The 15,114-nt window shown below is 50.2% G+C and overlaps 2 protein-coding genes across 10 annotated transcripts in view; one reads left to right on the top strand and one right to left on the bottom strand.

Moving 5' to 3' along the window:
- Nucleotides 1-6,552, bottom strand: part of UIMC1 (ubiquitin interaction motif containing 1) — a 40,057-nt gene extending 33,505 nt beyond the window's left edge. For 7 of the 9 annotated variants that reach the window (XM_048319621.1, XM_048319626.1, XM_048319625.1 and 4 more), the window contains exons 1-2: nt 6,198-6,306; nt 1,792-1,949 (exon numbers count right to left, since the gene is read on the bottom strand). In XM_048319621.1, the coding sequence (XP_048175578.1) occupies nt 1,792-1,941 (150 nt within the window). In that variant the 5' untranslated portion in view covers nt 1,942-1,949; nt 6,198-6,306. The other 2 variants (XM_048319624.1, XM_048319623.1) reach the window with 2 other exon arrangements.
- A 109-nt stretch (nt 6,553-6,661) lies between these two features.
- On the top strand, nt 6,662-15,023 carry ZNF346 (zinc finger protein 346). The gene is made up of 7 exons (XM_048319636.1): nt 6,662-6,741; nt 6,914-7,017; nt 7,105-7,200; nt 8,969-9,119; nt 10,602-10,841; nt 13,351-13,444; nt 14,709-15,023. Exons 1-7 carry the CDS (start codon nt 6,681-6,683, stop codon nt 14,812-14,814), a joined length of 852 nt encoding a protein of 283 aa, XP_048175593.1. The 5' UTR covers nt 6,662-6,680; the 3' UTR covers nt 14,815-15,023.
- The last annotated feature ends 91 nt before the right edge of the window (nt 15,024-15,114 follow it).

The raw sequence follows: 15,114 nt of genomic DNA, 5'->3' as shown, positions 1-15,114 counted from the left end.
CAAGAGACTGCCAAGGAAGAAAGCCATCGAATCAATGATGCCCAAATTGTCCTTGTAGCTTTTGATTCATAAGGAACCATGTCCTAACAGATGCAAGATTAATTGAGAATGTATTGTTCTCTAAAATTGCCATTGATCTGAGCTTCCCACACCTCTTCTCGAACTCACAAGGTCTTACCAGAGCAAGAACAACAGTTACAACGTTCAAAATTGAAATTCAACTTGATGTACACAGAAGAGCTGAGACAGTTACAGAAGGCAGACAGTTATTTTTTTGAGATCCCAAGTAAATCAGTTTTGCGTTTGATTTTGCAGAAACCAACACGACAAGAGACTGTGGCAGTGGATCTGGAAGCTGATGACTCACAGAAAGAGACTGAACTGAATAAATCCACTCATTCAACTGACTGAACTGTTGTCACTTAAACAGAACCTAATTGGCTCTTTAACGGCCTCTCTGAGCATATCCTTTTCTGTAATATGACCGATTATGCCATCAGAATTTATTGTTTATAGACAAACTTACAGAACAGTGAGGGAGCCTAACCTTTTTATAGATGTGTTTTAAGAGACGTTTGTTTCCTCTTTTTCAGATACGTGCACATTGAGATGAATAATTGCAGACAATAACAGGTCCTGATCTTTTATGTACTGCAGCAGCTCTTATAGCTGCTGATTTCTTTTTTCCTTACAGGTTTCACAATAAAGGCCAGTGATGCAGCAACATCTGAAGTTAACTTAGCATATTGCAGAGCTAAGGGTTTAACCCCACTGAACTATTACTGCCATATGTTCCATTTCTTTCAGGGAATTTCCCAATGGGAAAGAATTCAGACAATGTGAAGAAAAAACATCCAATATCGTTTGCCCTACAGCTTCTTACTGTTTATTTCTAGTGATATTCCCCTCCTCATGGTAATCGCCTTATTGGAAAGCAGCACACTGCAGATGTGGGAGCAAAAGGGACCTGATTTAAGATCTACAGCTTGAGAGCAAACTGAAATGCTTTTGAAAATGGTGGAATTACAAAAAGCAGCTTAGGATCCCCAATCACCACCAAGACAGAGCAAAGCCTTAAGAGTTACACATAAAAAACCTGATTGTAATAATTTCCTCTCATGTACCTCACTAAGTCAGGCACAGGCTCTCAGGGCTCTGGGTTTCCCCCAGGCAGGAGTTCCCGTGCTCATCCCATCGCCTGTGTAACCAACACAGACATTTCAATCTTGAAGGTAATGCTGATGTGCATAAGCCGACACTGGGGATCAGGGATCTGAGCCTTGATGCCTTAGCCAGGCACTCCCACACCACATTCACCTTTACACCCTCTGGAGCTGGGTTACAAACTCAGGCTCCTGTAACTCAGAACCAGTTTACCAGACACCGCCTGTCTCTGAGCTACTCACAAGCCTGAGTTCTGAATCATTTTCTTATCTATTTGCACATAATACAGAATCATGTTGCTGAGGTTTAGCTGGAAATCAACCAAATAAAAATTATGAAAAAAAGATTTGTAAAGGGATTGAGGAAAGGTTACTTTTAAATTACGTTTCAGATTCAGTTCTGAGAGGATTTGGTTATCAAATCCCAGACTCATAACTCACCCTCACGAAGCACACCATTCATTTCCTAGTCAAATAGGATTTGATTCATCTCATATGTAAGAAAAGGAATGGCACAAGACCCTCTGTGCAAAGCCTGACCCCAGCACGACAGCGAGGGCTGCTCGGGTAGTGTCCTGCAGCAGCAGGGCCCAGCAAAGGCTCTGGGTACCCCAAACCCGTCACTGACCTCTCCATCGCTGTCAGATATAACAATAAATGCATCCACAAAACTGCGCTTCTTCTTGGCATTGGCTGGCTTCCTCTTCTCTTCCTCCTCTTCCTCCCCATCCTGACCTTGAGACTCCAGGCCCTCTGCAGGCTTCTTCTTCCTCGGCATCCTTCACTCTGAAACACAGGGAAAGATTAAAAGCCATTTGTTTCCTTCTGATTTAGATTTCCCCTAACAGTCTTTTCTTTTTTTTGCTATTTTTAGGCAAAAGACCCCAGGCACTGAAACCTTATTACAAAGCGTGGTGGATTTAGTGTTACTGGGAGCCACATGCACCAGTCACCACTCATCTAGTTAAGAACACTTTATTACAGCTGATTGCTAAAAAGGGGTTTCAGGGGAAGAGCAACACAGACCAAAGCCACTCTGAATGCCTTGTTCCAAAGAAATGAGGCTTTCCTCTAAAAGCCCATCAGCAAACTCCTCCACAGCATCACAGCAGGTCTCCCACCCTCCAACACAACCTCCCCTCCTCAGCCCCACACCTTGACCAAAACAAACCGGGCTGTGGCAGTGGATCAAGCTGATATTTGCCCACCAGTCCAAGAAATCACCACAGCACAGCCCTTTGTCAGCTTTTGTAGTCGACAAAACCAGGGGGAAAGGCATTGTTCATTCAAGGATGCTGTCCTGCCGTCTGCACGGCTGCTCCAGCACTACAGACAGAAAACACAGGCAATGGCAGCAGGCAGGCTGGAAACAAGACAACAGGTTTATCTGGCAGTCTGGATTTCTCAATGATCAGCAGCCTCCGGAAGAACTCCATCCAGACATGCCCAAACCATCCGCATTAACAAAGACACTTAACAAGCAGCGAGGAACCTGCTGAGTGTTATTAGTGCAAACCTGAGTGCATGGCACAATTGAGGGCAGGTGCCCACACAATGCAAACTGGTACTTCAGCATCCCTTCCCTTGGCAGCCCATAGACTGATGGAGAGGGATGCACAGCAAGCATTTGCTGCTTGGATCCAAAAGAGCTCAGAGGAGAGGATTGGTAAGAGATCTCAGTGAGGGAGAGCAGCAGGATGGCACAGAGTTAAATCCCCCTTTCCTGTCTGTTCTTGCTGTTTGCCTGGTACCTCGACAACAACATTCAGTGCTTCTTGAACTGTGATGTAAAAGAGCCTTACAAAGCAGGCTGAGCATGACCAGCTCTGCTGAAGTTCAATTAAACATGTGCAGACAGAGGTTGAACAACAAGCCCCTCGTTCCACATCAGGGAACAGCAGAGCTGGAAATGCAAGTTAAGTTGGCCGGTTCCCAGACCAGTGTCCTTCCACAGCACCACTCTGCCTTCCTTCAAGATCACTGAAATAGCTCAGATGTGCTGCCTAGATCTAAAATAAGAGTAAGAGAAGATACAACAGAGACCCTACATCACCCAGGATAGAGCCAAACCCTTCTCTGTAACACCACAAAATTGCAAACAGCCACAGCGTATAGAAACACTAAGGGAGGCCAAAACCCCGATCAGCGCCGAGAAAAGCAATGCACTGCTCCATCTACAGTCTGAGCAGCAAGGTGAGGAATAACCACGTTCCCTCCCTACGATCTGCAGCCTTCCTTCTGCAAATACATGCACACACACGCCCGGAGACAAAAGGCGATTATCCTGGTGAGTCATGATTTGCACCAAAGGTTTGCTGAGCCCTCTGAAAGCAGAATGCTGCACAAATGGGCAGCCATGGAGCCAAAGTGACTGCAAGGACCACTCCAGTCCTCCAGTGTTTGTCTGTTAAGGAATTATAGAATGGTTTGGGTTGAAAGGGACCTTAAAGATCATCGCATTCCAAACCCCTGCCGTGGGCAGGGACACTTTCCACCAGCCCACGCTGCTCCAAGCCCTGTCCAACCTGGCCTTGGACACTACCAAGGATCCTGGGGGCAGCCACAGCTTCTCTGGGCAACCTCTGCCAGGGCCTCCCCACCCTCACAGGGAAGAATTTCTTCCTAATCTCTAATTTAATCCTGCTCTCTGTCAGTTTGGAGCCATTAAAGGAGGGGAAAATAAAAACAAGCACTGCTTTTGGTAAAGCACTGGCTCTTGCAAAACAGAGCTGTTCAGCTCCAGCTAAGCTGAACTCCAGTGTTGTTGGAATATCCTCACTATACGTTCCCTATTTTTTTATCTTTTGCTCCAAATGGTCTCTTTGTCCTCCCTGCTCAGGGAGATGAGCCAAGCCTTGCACCCAGCTGCTGTGAGCTGCCCCCCATGAAGGGCATCCACGGTGGTGGAGAACGTTCCCTTATCTTTGGAAAACCACTCACTCATACGCCATGAGGAGCACAGAAGGGCCCACGCAGGGTCACTGAGGCTTTGGAGCAGCAGCCTATAAACCTTCTTACCCCCACAACAAAAGCAACAGCAACAAGCAACTGCTGTGCTGCCTCTTTTTTTTTTCTCTCTTTTTTTTTAAATCCACTCCAGTATCACCATCTCTCCTCTGACTCTGCGATACATCTTCTGCTCGGTGCTCTGTGCTAAATAAGAGATCACTGAGAAATATCAACTGGAGTTATGATGAGTCACCTACCTTCAACATTTAAAGGAGAGAAAAGAGGAGATGTAAGAGATGTAACCACACAACTCCCACAACGCTTCTGAAAATGAAGGGACTTGTGGCAAAGAGAGTCTCTGAAAATGTAACTAAGGGAACAAGACAAGTAAGAGATCACTCGTAGCTGTGCTAGTCTGAGGCTGTGAGTAGGAGAGCAGTAATAGCTTTTATTAGACAAGCTGGTATAGCTGAGAGAAGAAAACACGCATCAGAGCACAGACCTCCTCTTCAGGCAGGGAAGTTGAGCATATTTTGCTTTTAGCACTCTTGGAAAGGATAGTTGTGAGTGCCTGAGGGGAAGATACCTGCTTTCAGACCCAGCAAAAAAAAAAAAAAAAAAAAGGCCAGAGACTGAATTATCTAAAATTACCTTTGCAGTCCAGTTCACAGACTCATTTTGCAGTTATCCAGATTTTTTTCCAACTCTGAATTTAAGAGAATTTCTTTGTAAATGCTCTGACAGCAAAGGTGACCTCCTGACAAGGGACTCGCACATGCCATGCTTCTCCAGTCACATTTTTAGGGATATCCTTGAAGATCCCCCAACTTGTGATTATTTGTCATTTTCCCTCTCATCTATCATTTTGATGAATCAGAAAGCAATTACCGACAGAATAATTCTAAATCTTGACACTGCAGCTACAGACCTGCCAAGCTGTGACAGCTTGAAAAATGCTCGAAAAAACCAAGCCAAAAAAAATGAATGACTCTCATCCCCGGATGAGTTCCTGAGCCATTGGAGACACAGGCTGTCGCTTCGTAAACAACTCCCCTCACCTCGGGAAGCAGAGGCACGACGCTCCCCGTGCTCAGGCGGGTCAGCACCACACGCTTCCATGGAAATAGCATCCCCGGACCCTCGGCTCGACCCTGCACGAAGGGCCCAGCTGATGCTCCGTGAGCAGGACATGAGGGCTGGCAGCGCCCCGGGGAGAGAGAAATTGTTTACAGGATTGATCCGTTTATAGAGCTGGCTCCGCACAGAGGGGACACGGGCACTGCAGAGGCCACGCATGGCCGGGCGCATCCGCACAGGCTGCTGAGCTCTCGGGAGATGCTCCCTGCTCCAGTGCCCTCGAGTCCAGCCCGCAGCATCTCCCTACTCCAAGGGCAGGGGAGGAAAATGTTTTCCCCGCTGTACATGGGGGAAAAGCGACCTTCGCCCCAGAACCCACCCAGGCTCCTTTCCCTTTCCCAACCCGTTGCCTTCGGGCACGGAGGGCTCTGCAGGGAAATTTACAAGGATGGGGTCAGGGATACTCGACAAGCTGGGGAGAAGCATGGGGGATCCCAGGCGGGATAGGGGTGAGCTCTGGGGAAAGGGATCAGCCACAGGTGGGCAAACCTAAGGGAAGGGAGAGTGCAGGGGCTGCCCCGGGAAAAGGGGAGGGAGCCAGGCCTGGCAAGAGGAACAGGGGAGGCAGGAGCACCTCGATCTCAGGGTATGCGGCCAAGGCAGAGCTCCGGTTTTCGGGTCCTCTCCCCAGGGGATGGTCCAGGAGGAGTTCCAGGGTATCCCCAGGCACAGCACCTGGGTCCCCTCCCGGCAAGAAACAGAAAAAGTGCCCGTAGAGGGGGACGGGAGGTGTCCCTTCCCCAGGGTACAGTGCTGGGGGGCGGTCCCGGGCCGCCGGGGGCGGGGACCGGGGATCATACTTGGGGGGAGCCAGCCCGGGGGCAGGGGCCGAAGAATGGCCCCGGGCGGGGGAAGGGGTTTCCCTCGCAGTCCCGGGAGCCGCGCGGCTCGCCCGGGGCCCACCCGCCGCGGGGCAGCGGCATGCCCCGCAGGGCACAAGGTACTTACCGGGCCCGGGCCGCCCCGTTGCCCGCGGCCTCCCCGCCGGGTCTCCCGCACCGGCCCCGGTCGGCGGGTCCCGCACCCGCGCTCAAGTTGGCGGCGGAGGCCTCATTGCCCTCACCCAAGATGGCGGCGGCGGCTTCGCTGCGTCTCACGTGCTCATCGGGGTGCTGAAGTGGGCAGCGCCATGTCCGTGGCGGGCGGGCAGCGGGTCCGGACGCCTCGCTCTGAGGCGCTGGCGGTCTCGCCGTTTTCTCAGCCCGGACGCCGCTTTCTCAGGAGGGGAACGCGCTGCGTCGTTTAAGCACCCACAAACACGATCCGCCACGGGGCTGCCCGCAATACACCTATGCCCACAACCAACATGTCCGCCGCCGCCTCCCCTGGAGGGCGCGGTGCTCTCGCGGGACACCGCCCCGCCGTTGCTAGGCGCGGAGGGGGCGCGCGGGCGGGTTCTCGCGAGAGCAGCGTGAGGCGGCGACGGCGGCCATGGCGGACGGGGCCGGTAGCAACGGGGACGCTGCGGGGCCGCTGGTGGGCAAAGAGGCGGGTGAGGCGGCGGGACCGGGGGCGGGTGGGTGGTCGGGCCCCACGAGGTGCCCTGTAGCCCTGTCGGATCCTGTGAGGTGCGGGGCATCCCGAACAGGGACGCCCCGCATCTCGCGGGGTCCCAGCGGGCCGCTGACGCCCCCGTTTTGTGTCCCACCCCCCTCACCCCACAGTGGAGCGGCTGATCCGGGAGAACGGACACATTTTCACCGAGGCGCAGTGCAAGGTGTGCAGCGCCCTGCTCATCTCCGAGTCACAGCGGCTGGCTCACTACCAGGTAAGGAAGGGGGAGCCCCCCGCCTCCGCCCCAGCCCACCCTCGGGCTCGGCGAGGCACCGAACAAGGGTTTCTCTGCTTTTCCCAGAGCAAGAAACACGCCAACAAGGTGAGACGGTACCTGTCCATCCACGGCGGGGAGGAGGGTGCTCACGGGAAGAAGATGAAGCTGGAGGTGAAGCAGGTGAGAAGAGACCTGATCAGTGTCTATAAGTAACGTTTACAATCAATTTTCTTACAATCTAGAGGGTAACTCCTCTGAGGAGCGACTGAGGGAGCTGGGATTGTTTAGCCTGGAGAGAAGATGCTCTGGGCAGACCTCATTGCCGCCTACAACTCCCTGTCAGGAGGCTGTAGCCATGCGGGGATCAGCCTCTTCTCCCAGGAAACCAGCAACAGGACAAGAGGAAATGGCCTCAAGTTGTGCCGGGGGAGGTTCAGGTTCGACAGCAGGAGGAATTTCTTCACTGAAAGGGTTGTCAGGTATTGGAAGGGAGGTGGTGGAATCACCATCCCTAGAGGTGTTTAAGAAATGACTGGACATGGCACTCAAGTGCTCTGGTCTCGTTGACAAGGTGGCGATCAGTCAAAAGTTGAATTCGATGATCTTGGAGGTCTTTTCCAACCTTAATGATTCTCTCATTCTGTGAACTGTCTGAAGGGAGGGTGTCAGAGGATAAACCAGACTCTGCTCAGGGGTGCCCAGCAACAGGGTGAGAGGCAACAGGCAGAAGCTGATGCCCAGGAAGTTTCGCCTGAACATGAGGAAGAACTTCTTACCTGTGCAGTGACCGCGCACTGGAAGATTGCCCAGAGAAGGTGTGGAGTCTCCCTTACTGGGGATATTCCAGAACCGTTTGGATGCAATCCTGTGCCCAGTGCTCTGGGATGACCCTGCTTGAGCAGGGAGGTTGGACCAGATGACCCACTGGGGTCCCTTCCAGCCTGACCCATCCTTCGTTTCTGTGAGTGCAGGACCCACCAGGGCTAAATGCAGCTCTGTGGGACCTGCTTGGCTAAAGGCAGTTGCACAGTCTTGAAAGTGAACGAGGAAAATGCTCTTGGAAGGGGCTTTGTGAGAACTGAGAAGTTCAGTGGCAGGTGTTTCACCAGGCCTTGTCCCAGTTCCTGCTGCCCTCCCCACTCAGCCTCTTTGAGCTTGTCCTCCCCATTTAAACAAATGCGTGTTCCTGTTTTTGATAGTCTTGCTTGAAATGACAAAGAACAGGAGCAACAGCTTGTCGGGAGCATCGTTGCATAACATCACGCAGAGCACGCTGGATTCACCATCCGCAGGAATTCTCTTCCCAGAGCATTCTTTATTTTACTTATTTAGGTTCCCTCAACTGGTAGCTGGAGCCTGTTGGTCAGTAAAGGCCCCACGTTCCATTCAGCCATCTGTCTGCCCCGTGACTCCCTTGGGGAACAGATCCTACTTTTATGATTGCTTCAGCTGTAATCCCTAACTCTGGCATTTGCAGGGAGCTGGGGGGATAACAGCAGATGCCTTTGCACATAGTGCCAGGCTGAGAACTGCCTGCTGCTCCCTCCTCAGCTGGTGTTGTGTTGCAGATGACCCAGCTGATAGCAATGTTTATGCTGCTCAGTTCACACCTTGCAGGGGACAAAGCTTCGTGGTCCAATTTTGGCAGCCACACGCTTAACCTTGTCCTTAGCCCAAACAGGCCCGGGCTGCCCCTCTGCCTGGAGTGTTTGCCAACAGGTTGAAAACAGTAATCTGGTCGAGAACACTCTGCAGGGAGGGAGAGGGTGATGCTGCATCATGGAAGTTCTACTCGGTCACATTTCATCAACTTAACACCCAAATGTCTTTGATGGCCTTTTCTTAGATCCCCAAACCACAGTGTTTCTCCTCAAAACCAGGAGGCTGGACAGGATGACCTGCAGAGGTCCCTCTCAGCCTCAGCCACTCTGTGGTTCTCTGTGCACAGGACAGCAAGCAGGAAGGCAGCAATGGGGAGGACAGGAACAAGTGTTGTCCCATCTGCAACATGACCTTCTCCTCTCCGGCCGTGGCAACATCTCATTACTTGGGCAAGACTCATGCCAAGAACATGAAGCAGCAGGCCCCCAAAGTAGAAGGTATGAGTGTCTGCAGCACCTTTGCATTGTCCCAAAGGGCTGTTTAGAGGTTTGTTGCACCCAAGTATGAGCTCTTGTGAGGGAGTGTGTGTTCTTTGCTGTGAAACAGAGTAAGCCAACAGTGCACCTCCAGAGATTTGGCTGTACCAGCCTGCTTGGTGGGCTGGCATTGGCAAGAAGTTGTGTGGTGTTTTGTTTTGTTTGGAGGAAATGCAGCTGGCAGCAGCCATTGTACCTATCCCTATGTCAAGGGACTAGGAATATGACATTAAGATGTAGAAGTGTCTGTCACAGGATACAATGCTCATTAAAAGGTTACAGACTGAAGTGACTGGTGGAACTCTTGATATGGCACATTCCTCAGGGCTGCTCAGCTACAACAATGTGGCCTCTGAGGTTCACAGACGTGGGAGCTGCAGATTGCTGGGGAGTGGGAGAATACAGCTGGGGAGCATCAGTATGTGCGTGTTCTGACCTTGTCTGCCCCAGTGCCACTGCCTGTGTATCCAATCCCTTTGCTTAGCATCCAGAAAGGCCTGGTGGGTGGGGAGTGACACCCTCTGTCCAGGTCACGTAGGGGTAGACATGGGCCTGGGGGGCTGCAGCTGGTCAGGACAGAAGGAAAACACAGCCACTGAGTGCACCTGAGGATGGCAGCTTGTGCTAACTCCAAGATGGGGACTTGTGAGTCACCCAGACACCTGACTCCTGGGATCTTCCAGGCAGAAGCTGTCTGTCCCAGTGTGTCTTTACAGCTTTGCTAAAATGTGTGCACAGAGCAAAGCCACCTCCGGGATCTTCTTGTTCTTTGGAGTCGTTGCTTTTGGGTATGATAGGAGCCTGCAGGAAGAGGTAGATGTTCACTGAGCAGTCTGGTGTGTGCCTTTGCTTCTTGCATGAGAGGAGCTCTCTGATCCCTAGCAGGTTACTCACGCTGCTCTTTGGCACCCTGGAGTGAGATGGTGCAGGTTTCTCACACAGAAGACCTGCTTCCCTGTGTGGATTCACTGTGTCAGACCTGGTCCCATTTATGCTGTGTCTCAGGCAAGACTCCTCATGACTTCAGGATCAAGTCCTGCGGCTGCACAGTGCTTCCAGAATCCCACCGCCTTTGCTGTGCAAGGGCTTGTGCTCATGTTCTGTCTGGGGGATGATAACAGCAGGTGGAAGCTCATTCATACCCAGTGTTTCTTGAATACAGTCATGCTTATGTTAAGGAGAAATATGCAAATCTGTTGGATTTTTTAAGCCCTGGAAGTTTTCCTGGCATACTCTGACTTATGTTACCACATGTTTTTAAATTCTGCAGCATTAAGGGAAGAGGTAGGAAAATCATTAATTTATTGAGATATCTTACATTGGCTAGGTTTGGAGTTTAGATGTAGTGTGTTACTGGTTTTAATGTGGGTTTGGGGGAAATAAAGTAACTGGTTTTTACCTCAGAGTTCTGTGACTGACCAGGAGTTTGGATTCACCCTACAGAAACGGTGCCCCCACAGAAACACCCTGCTGCCCTCCCCACCTCTACTGCATCTTCTAACGAAGAGAACAAGGACATTACTGACCCGGACAAGTTCTGTAGCCTCTGCCATGCCACTTTCAACAACCCCCTTATGGCAAAACAGCACTACGTAGGCAAGAAGCACAGAAAGCAGGAGACCAAACACAAGCTGATGGCGCACTACGGCCGAACCCCTGATGCACCAGCATCATCCTTCATGGGTGAGTTCTCAACAGGGAGGCTGATAACCAGCTGAAGAGCAGGGTGGGAGAGAAGCAGAATGTGTCTGACAGGCCTTTGGACAAGAGAGCCTGTGTGGAGGGAGCAGGGGAGTATTACTTGTGATGAGGAACTTGATTATACACCCTAAGATTGATTTGGTTGATGTAACCCCCGGCAGCAGATGTTTTAGACTGTAGCTACTCGTGACAAGCTTTGGGTTGTGTTATGCGGTGTTGTTTAATCGGGGACATGTCCTTTTTATTCTCTATGCGGATAATCCAGGGATTTTGGCCAGTACTGTTTCTAGTTAGGTGATTGCATCCGAAATGGAAAGATAAAAGTGGCATTTGATGCTCAAAAGTAGTCTTTGAGAGGACTAGCAAGAGATGGAAGGAATAGGTTTAACTGCACCTGCTGCTTCAAAGCACATGAAAGCCAGAAAGATTTCTCCCTGAATGCCTTTCTGCCTCTGTGTGGGCACCTCCATCTGATGAACTAATGCAACTCTCTCTAGAGCAAGCAGGAATGTGGAAAAAAAAAACCCCAGAGCTATTAAGGAAGAACTTTAGGCAGACAGTCAAAACTCTTTTGGTTTATGATCTGCTGCTTATGAGCACTTGTACGTGATGAAAGCCCTCGGAGTCCAGTGAAAGCATTAGGCACTCACAGAAAACTCCCTTGTTCCTCCCAGCAGCCTTCTGTTGGACCAGGAAGTCTTAGTACGTGCTGGATACTTGCGGTAAATAATAAGCAGACAGATCATCTTAAAATCTTCATCAAGGGCTTCTTTCTCTGTCATAAAAACCCACACAAGCAGAAGATTAATTATTCTAATTCTTTGCAGGCCACCTTTAGATACCGGTAGCACTTATGACAAATGAGGCTCAATTAGCCAAGTAATGTTCTCTCCCACATTGCGTGGCCGTGTGGGAGATGGAAAAGGTGCTCGATATCTCACGTTACCCATCTGCTCTGCACCTAATTAGTTGGGTCTGATGAATGGTTCCATTTGAGTGTGACTCAGGCGCTGACAGTGGCAGGAGCCCCAGCCCAGGTGGGCTGGGTAGGTGGGGTAGTGCTGTTGCCTGGGTAGGTGGGCAGTGCCCCTGCCTGTGTAATTGATGTGTCTCAAGAAGTGCCAGCAGAACCAGAATACGTAGTCACATCTCCAGGGCACTTCAGCTCTTCAGGAAAGGTTTCAGAGCCTGGGCTATAATCGGGGGCTTCTCAGATGAGATGGGCTGCAGTCAGGGATATTTTGTCTCACTCTCTTTGCCTGTGTCTGTGTGCCAACAGCCACAGTTGTCCCTAAACTCTCTGCTGGGACCTGACTCACAGCAGATAAAGATGTGTTCTTCACAAATGCAACACTGAGGTGTTTGCCTGCCTAAAGTTCTTTGGAACGAGTGGTTTGGGGTTGAGGAGTGTAGTTTAGACAACTTTGTGCACACACCTGTTGGATGGGTTTGCGACAGAGAAACCTTTACGTTGATGGTGCAGGAAAGCAGCTGATACAGGGCTGTATCAGCTCCTCTGGCCTTTCCTGTCCAGATCCAGCTCCATTTTGAGAGCCAAATGTCCCAGTGGAGTCTGAAATGTCTGAGGTGCAGCAGCCGCGTGGTGAAGTGTCTGCTACATCCAGAGTTGAGCTTCCCAATGATTTGCTGCTCTGCACGCCTGGGGTCTGTCTCCTCTTTCACCTTAAGGAAATGTTTTCCTTGTGAGATTCCCAGCCAGAGCCCTTCCCCAGTGAGCCAAAATTCAGGAACATTTAATGTCTTGAGGACAACTGCCAGAATTTTTCCCTGTTAGAGACTCCTGTGCTGCCATACTTGCCTCTTTGGTATCTGTGACCTCCTGAACTTTCAGTCCAGCTGGAGTTGTCATATTACACAAAACCATTGATCCTGTCTAGTACCACTATTGTTGGAAACTTTTTTTTTTTCCTGGCAGTTAACTGATCCACTGACTGTAACCAAACTGCTTGAGGACAGAGCTTAAAATCCTCAGTTGGCACCTCAGCAAGATTTAGCAAAATGCTGCATTGTGGAGCTGGACATAGGGTGTAATCTCCTCTGGCTGCCTTTTTTATTGAAATGCTGTGAGCTTACAAATTCAGTATCTCCCTCATTTTCTCTTTTGAGATGTCGAGATCAGCAGAAGTAGGAATATGGGAGAGAAATGGAGTTGCAAAGGCATTAGGTTTGGGGTCCAAATCCAAAACTTTTACTATGCCTGATACTGGGAACTATTTGTAGGGAACATGTGTGTTTTTTAGCGATACACAAACCATGTTCTGATCAGGAAAGCTTTTTTGGCTTAGTGATTCCCTTGCAATGACTGGCTGATACATGGTGGGGTAGTGGGATTCTGTGACCTCTCCTCCAACAGATTGTTGACTGTTATTTTTCTTTGTTTAATAAATCCGGTGATTGAGTATCTTGCTTCTTTCTAACTCAGGCATGGGGATTGGCTAGCTGAGTGTGCTAACATTGCTGTCTGTTTCAGCTGGGAAGGGCTACCCCTGCAGTACATGTAACATAGTGCTGAACTCCATAGAGCAGTACCAAGCTCACATCAGTGGCTTCAAACACAAGAATCAGTAAGTAATGTTCTTGTCTAAGTGTGTTTCCAGCCTCGCTGTTCAAATCGATGGCCTAAATATAACCTAAAATGCAGTTTTGAACACGTGTTTCCAGCTCACTTCCAAACAGAATGGCAGGGTCTGTGCAGGCTCTCTCTGTGTCCTGACGCTGCTCCGGGAGCTCCCTCTGCAGACAGCCCAGCCGTGCTGCCAATGTGGAAGTGCCTCCAGTTGCTTTTGGTTCCTAATAGTTCAGCTCAGCACAGACCTTTGCAGTGAACCTGACACCTATTAAACACAGTTTCTCTTAACAACTGAGATTTTAATTTAATTAAGGAGTGGCTCAGTGGAGATCTGCTTGCCATTCTAATCTCCGTTGGGATTGCTTATTTTAAAATTTGGCGTATAGTCAGCACGCTCCAGAAACCTGGACTGTATTCCTGAACTCGCTCTCACAGCTGGCAAGTTAAATAATGATATCCCCTGCATATATTATTAATTGAAAAAAATTAGACTGCCAGATGATTTATACCAAAAATACTTGTTCTGGAGACTGTCAATCTTTCATTTAAGAGCCTTCACTAAAAGAGGCTCAGTAATGAGCCTGGGTTGGTTAGAAAGCTTCTTAGAAGGAAGAGGTATTAGGAAATCCTACCTGAAGGGAGGGCAGACTCCTAGCCAAATTCCCCAGAAGGGACAGGAAGAAAACTGGGATCTCTTGTTGCCCGTCTATGGAATAACAGCCTCCTGGTCCCTCAGCTCTGGGGAGTACTTGATGGGAAGACACCTTTCATCCCAGGCAAGTTCCAGCTCTCCAACAGTACAACTAGGTCGGCAAATAGGAAGTATCCCGTTCTGGAGAGATAACTTTGAGGATGTTCCCAGCTCACACGCATTAATGTTCCCTTTAAGGACACTGCTGTTGTCGGAGCTGTTGCAGCCACACAGCTCCCTTTCAGAAAGCTGCTCTGGATTCAGCTGTGCAGTCCTGTTCCAGCTTCTGCAGCCTGCAGAGAGGCAGGATGCTTGCTTTGTAATGGGAGCTCTTTAGCAGTCCTTGAGCTGTGCCGCAGCTAATTCTGCCATGCTAAAGGTGTCTGTTTACACACAGGCACAGAGGGCAAGGATTCACTTGGAAGATTTTCTGGCAAGTTGTTGCCTTGGCTGCAGTGGGCTGTTGCTCTGCTGACAGCCTTGCCTGCTGAGCAGTGATTGCAGCTGGCACATGTCAGAGCATTTGTGACATTGTCTCCTTTTTTTCCTTGCTCCCTTCCATGTGCAGGATGCCGGGAGCAGTGCCGGTTGTCGGACCGTTCCCGCCACAGCAGTATGTCCGGGAAGAGTCAACTGCCCCAGGAGGCTACAGTTACTTCAGCCAAGACTTCTAGAGCAAGTTGCAGCACTATTCTTGGAGTTGTTGGTGGCCCCAGAACGCACATCCTTTGCCAGCCCACAATCGTTTCATTATCCCTCTGGATAAGCAAAACCCTACCCTCCTGTATACACCCGTTGAGCAGAACGGGGACTGAATCTGTCAGGAAAAGGATCCAGCTGGAAGAGACTTGCTAGACAGCAAATACTTCACTCCCTTAGAGTAGTTTTCATTGTGTAATTGCTTCCTGTGAAGGTGGGTGCGGTGTGAGAGGAAGTGTGTATCTGGTGTAAGGAGGGTTTGGCAGCAAGCTGGT

This window comes from Corvus hawaiiensis, chromosome 15, assembly GCF_020740725.1.
Source record: "Corvus hawaiiensis isolate bCorHaw1 chromosome 15, bCorHaw1.pri.cur, whole genome shotgun sequence".
NCBI classification, from domain to species: Eukaryota; Metazoa; Chordata; class Aves; order Passeriformes; family Corvidae; genus Corvus; species Corvus hawaiiensis.
Note: the sequence above shows the minus strand (reverse complement) of the source record. Positions and strands in the feature narration are given on the sequence as shown.

Coding starts and splice junctions, on each gene's coding strand:
- ZNF346 (XM_048319636.1), top strand. CDS start 6,681: ATGGCGGACGGGGCCGGTAGCAACGGGGACGCTGCGGGGCCGCTGGTG. Junction 7,201..8,968: donor TGAAGCTGGAGGTGAAGCAG/GTGAGAAGAGAC, acceptor CTCTGTGCACAG/GACAGCAAGCAGGAAGGCAG. Junction 10,842..13,350: donor ACCAGCATCATCCTTCATGG/GTGAGTTCTCAA, acceptor TGTCTGTTTCAG/CTGGGAAGGGCTACCCCTGC.